Source organism: Adiantum capillus-veneris, chromosome 27, assembly GCF_014529385.1.
Source record: "Adiantum capillus-veneris isolate H3 chromosome 27, ASM1452938v2, whole genome shotgun sequence".
NCBI lineage: Eukaryota > Viridiplantae > Streptophyta > Polypodiopsida > Polypodiales > Pteridaceae > Adiantum > Adiantum capillus-veneris.
In genome coordinates, this window is record NC_140957.1 from 55520006 (window position 1) to 55525231 (window position 5226).

General features: G+C 44.0%; 1 protein-coding gene across 1 annotated transcript; it reads left to right on the forward strand.

The window, feature by feature from the left end:
* Positions 1-1439: 1439 nt before the first annotated feature.
* LOC147422014 (uncharacterized) lies at positions 1440-2106 on the forward strand. Its single transcript, XM_086502794.1, has one exon. It carries the CDS (start codon positions 1548-1550, stop codon positions 1944-1946), a length of 399 nt encoding a protein of 132 aa, XP_086358920.1. The 5' UTR covers positions 1440-1547; the 3' UTR covers positions 1947-2106.
* The last annotated feature ends 3120 nt before the right edge of the window (positions 2107-5226 follow it).

Sequence of the window (5226 nt, forward strand, 5' to 3'; positions counted from 1 at the left end):
GTCGGGTCTAATTTGGTTGCCAATATTTATTTACATTTCGGTGACTACTCTTTTGCAAATGGTTTTGTCTTTTATCATAAAAAACTTTGCATCACTGCACACGTTAGAGAACTCACTATTCACGAAATGCATGGACCAAAGTATGTGGGTCACCATGGCATTCAAAGCACTCTCTCTGCTTGCACCACTAACTACTTCTTTTGGCCTGACATGAAGCACGATGTTCTTGGGGGGTGCACTATGTGATCATGTTAATGTATAGCGTGAGTTCAAAAGGAGGGGTTTTTAAATTGAAAAATTTTAGGCAATTTAATAGAGATACATTAAAATATGGGGTCATTTTATTCATTCAGACATGTTAAAAGAGGGATTTGTTTAATGCCCCACAAACGCATGTTATATAGGGGGTACTAAAGAATCACACACACACACACACACACACACACACACACACACACACATGCACACATTACCTTGATCTCAACAGAGCTCGGTGCCATTGGGGCGAGCATGATACCAAAATAAGAAAGTCATGGAGGTGTGAAGAGAGGCGATCTCCACCCTACGCCCATTGAGTGTGAAATACGTCAAAGTCCATGGAGCTCATTTTCCATTTGCATGAGCAAGCCTAGCAGTGAGAAGTGCAGGTTTTATGGCAGTGTTACCCACGTGTAGGGGAAAGGAGAAAAAGGTGAGGCAATGAGCGTTTTTGCACAGATTGCAATGTGAAGCATTATCGGTGACCTATCCATAATCTTGATTCCTCTTTAGGTGAGTTGGCACCTCCAAGCTTGTAAGTTGCAAACCATTGTTCGGTTGCCACGAGGCATGTGCCAAGGGATAGGGTCTATCCTCTCAATGACCCTAAGATTTCTACAAAGAGATTTTTTAAAACCACATTTAAACCAACCATATGGCACTACCAAGCCACCAACTCACTACCACATGTACATTGACACATGGCTCTCCTTCTTATATCAATTTGCACCACATCTAAGGCCCCTGTCACACTGGGCCGCATGCCCTTTGAGAGCTGGACCTCCATGACTACCCTGCTCGTGAAAGCATGTAGGATTGCACACCCTATTGGAAATGGTGTCGCACTGGAGCACGTGGGAGAAAATGAAAAAGTTGTTGCACGTCCAATCAAATTGCACGTTTGATGCTTGGGCTGAGCTTGGACGGGCAGGCGAAGCCGGCACACTTTTGGGAAAAGCTGGTGACTGAGGTGGAGAGCCAGCTCAGCTATGTGACGGGGATCAACACGTGATTGGTGGCTGGCAGGAAAAAGCGTTTTCACTTGCCCGACTGTGATAACCGTTCAAAAAATCAAAACCGTGCAACGTGGCAGCATTCTAGCGACACGGAGACACGCGTTACGTGGGCGCAAAGTTTGGGAAGCATTATATAAGAAGGTCTGAGCAACGGTCGGAGGAGGACACATTAGCTACTCGCGAAAACTCCAGTTACGCGCTCGCACACACACACGCACAGGGGAAGGAAGAGAGAGAGAGAGATCAGAGCGATTCTGAGTAGTGGTTGAAAGAATGGCTCATCTGGTGGGAAAGATTGAGGAGAAGGTGGATCACCTGACGCACAAGGTCACCGGCCATCATGCAGGCGGCCATCACCATCATCATGGCACAGGCGGCCCTCATATGGGCGGCGGCGGCCCCTACGCAGGTCCTCACATGGGCGGCCCCCCTGCAGGAGGTATGGGTATGGGTATGGGTGGACATCATGCAGGCCCACATATGCCACATATGCCTGGCGGCGGTCACCATATGCCGGGCGCTGCAGGAGGCCCTCATCCTCACCAACCCACAGGCGTTCTCCCAGGCGGTCACGGCCACGCCGGCCCAGGCGGACACCACCATGGCCACCACAATGGGCCCCTGAACAAAGTGGAGCATGGCGTCCACCAGATCACTGGCGGCAGATATTAGCTACTGTCATGCACTCCTGTGATCATATAGATAATCTTTGTACATTGTGTCTGGCTTTTGGATCCCCGCAAACATTTCTGTACTTTACACTATACACCCTCAGCGAATTTCAAATTCTTAATAAAAAGAAATGCATCTTTTAAGATGCTGTTCTTCGCAAGTTGTGTATTGACACAAAAGTTGTGTACTGAGAGAGAGAGAGAGAGAGAGAGAGAGAGAGTTAATTAGTGTAATTCAAACCAACCTACCGGCCGGTTTGTCCCGCTCCACCTTGAGAGAGAGAGAGAGAGAGAGAGAGAGTGTGTTTGCATCTATCTAGAATTAATTAATGTAATTCAAACCAACCTACCGACCTGTTTGCCCTGCTCCACCTTGAGAGAGAGAGAGAGAGAGAGAAAAGGTTAATGTTTGCATCTTCCTTTTCCTTTCTATCATCCCCAACTTGATTTTTATCTTTTGAGGCGTGTGTGTACGCGCGCGCACTTCGTTGGACACCTTTTACGAATAAGGGGAGGGGGCTTGCGAGTTTATTGTCCTTGTTGGCATCTCACGCGCCACCTTCTTTTTGACATGTCCAAAGTGCGAAGGTTATAGAGATACTTTCTCTTTTTGTTCACTGAAATAGAAAAAAAAAAGTGATGGTATATTCAAGTATTTTTTGATAGTTTAGAAATAAATTAAGCGATGGTTGGTCGAGTGTCCTCCTCGCAAAGAAGCAACCGAAAATATTGAGATGCCTCAAATCTCTTTCTTGCCCCTTAGGGGGGATTTGCTACAATTTCAGAAGCCACGTTTCGAACCCACTCAATCATAACGAAAAATTTTCAATTTGTTCGACCTACCACTCGAGCAGCTCCGTTCACCTGCTGTAGATTGTGAGCTGCAAAGTATAAATAATTTACATGAAGCAACCGAAAATACTGAGATGCCTCAAATCTCTTTCTTGCCCCTTAGGGGGGATTTGCTACAAATTCAGAAGCCACGTTTCGAACCCACTCCATCAGAACGAAAATTTTTCAATTTGTTCGACCTACCACTCGAGCAGCTCCGTTCACCTGCTGTAGATTGTGAGCTGCGAAGTATAAATAATTTACATGCGCGTCTCTCGATCTTTTGTCGTCGCCCTCAAACTCTGCGCATGTCGCACTCATCTGTCCGTCGCATCGCTCCCACCAACTTGTAATTTCGTACTCTCTGCTTGTTGCATCGCTCGACAAATCTTGCTTGATGAACTTTTCTGCAAATTAACGCCAATCGGTAGGAGAGAGAGAGAGAGAGAGAGAGAGAGAGAGAGAGAGAGAGAGTCCTTGTAGATTTTACTGAATTTGTTTTTTAGAATTGGGTAACCCCTACTAGCAATGATTTTGAGATTTGTATGAATTTCGAACTACTTTCTTACATATTTTATCGGTTTTTTTTTCCCTTTACCATGGTTTACAAGTAGCTAGTCTCAATTTTCAATCGATTCAAGACTAAGATGAGGAAATCCCTTCTCAAACATTGATTCTAGTTAAACTCATTTTATCACATTCTTATTGTTTTAGAAAGCCATCGAAGTGACTACTGGCTCTACTTTTAGCTTCCATTACATAGAATCTTCCCAAGATGCTTTAGCATCTCCATTCAACTCACAATTCAAAATCAATCCTAATGGGTAGGATTTGACCTCAGCATGTAGGAGAACAAAGGCTCAACCTTAACCATTAGGCTACAAGCTTACGGCACCCTTGGAGGTGCCCTTACCAAGGGTGCCCTTAAGCACTAAAAAAAAACAATAAACCTCTCCCCCCCCCTCTTTCTCCTTTCCCTTTTTTTCCCCACCCTTCCCTTTTCCTTTCTTTTCCCCCCCTAAACTAATTAATGGTTTCTCAAAAAGTCGTTTCGGGGACCTACTGACTTATTTTATTAAATGTTGAAATTATTCTATTGGTTGCAATAGACTAAGATGAGGCAATCCTTTTTAGAACATTGATTCTAGTTTAACTCATTTTATCACTTTCTTATTGTTTTAGAAAGCCATCAAGGTGACCTGTGACCTTTTCACTTGTTTAATTAAATGTTGAAATTATTCTATTGGTTGGAATAGACAGTGAAGCATTTACTTAAGATACTAGTATGTGACCCGCACGTTGCCGCGATTACATGTGCATCAGTTGAAGCAACCATTGTTCTCCTTTCCTTCATAGGGAGGGCAAATGTGGGAAAATGCTTATGATTCTCATGTGAGCTTTTATAGCTCTTTAATACACTTGTGTATCAACCACCACTATAACTACTTTTTAGATGACAATGTATCACAACACACAAGGTGCCCTCCACATTCACACCAACCAAGCACAAATCTATTTTTTGGATCAACACTATGTCTACCTTTTCAAGTGTAAGATCGAACAACTAATAAAGTGTAGTTACTCTCCACATTATTGTGGATTGACCAAGGACAAATCTCCTTCTAGTTGTACATGCCAAGCTCCAACATACTCCTCCTAATCATGGCAAGTTTGTCCCTCCCCCCCTACCCCCCCTTCTCTCTATTCGTGTGTGTGTGTGTTGAGTCAAGAATTATCACGTCAATTTGAGGTCCATTGGGAATGAGTTAAGTAATGGGCTCCCTTTGCATGATGTCTTGTCTTAACATCCTATGTTTCTCTCTAAGCAGGCAATGAATTTGTGATTACGCTAGAGACGTCCCCCTCACACAATTGATATGGGACTCTGGTGAGTGGTAGTGGCCCTCTAAATAGAGAGAAATGAAGTGTTGCTACTCTCCACATTCTTGTGGATTGACCAAGGAAAAATCTCCTTCTAGTTGGTCATGCCAAGCTCCGACATACTCCTCCTAATCATGGCAAGTTTGTCCCCCCTCCCCCCCTTTTCTCTATCCATGTGTGTGTGTGTGTGTGTGTGTGTTGAGTTCAAGAATTATCATGTCAATTTGAGGTCTCTTGGGAATGAATTAAGTAATGGGCTCCCTTCACATGACGTCTTGTCTTAACATCCTATGTTTCTATCTAAGGAGGCAACGAATTTGCGATTAGGCTAGAGACGTCCCCCTCACACAATTAATATGGGAGCCTGGTGACTGGTAGTGGCCCTCTAAATAGACTAATAAAGAGTTGGTATCCTTCTTTAGATATAGTTTGCATTGAACGACGAATTCTTAGATGCGTTAGCATCCCCTCTCACCATCCTTACCAATCAAGGCATTGGTCATGATAGCAACTCTCCCATGCTTCTCTCGTGTAGTTTTGGTCTTGCATTTGGGGCATAAGAGTCAACT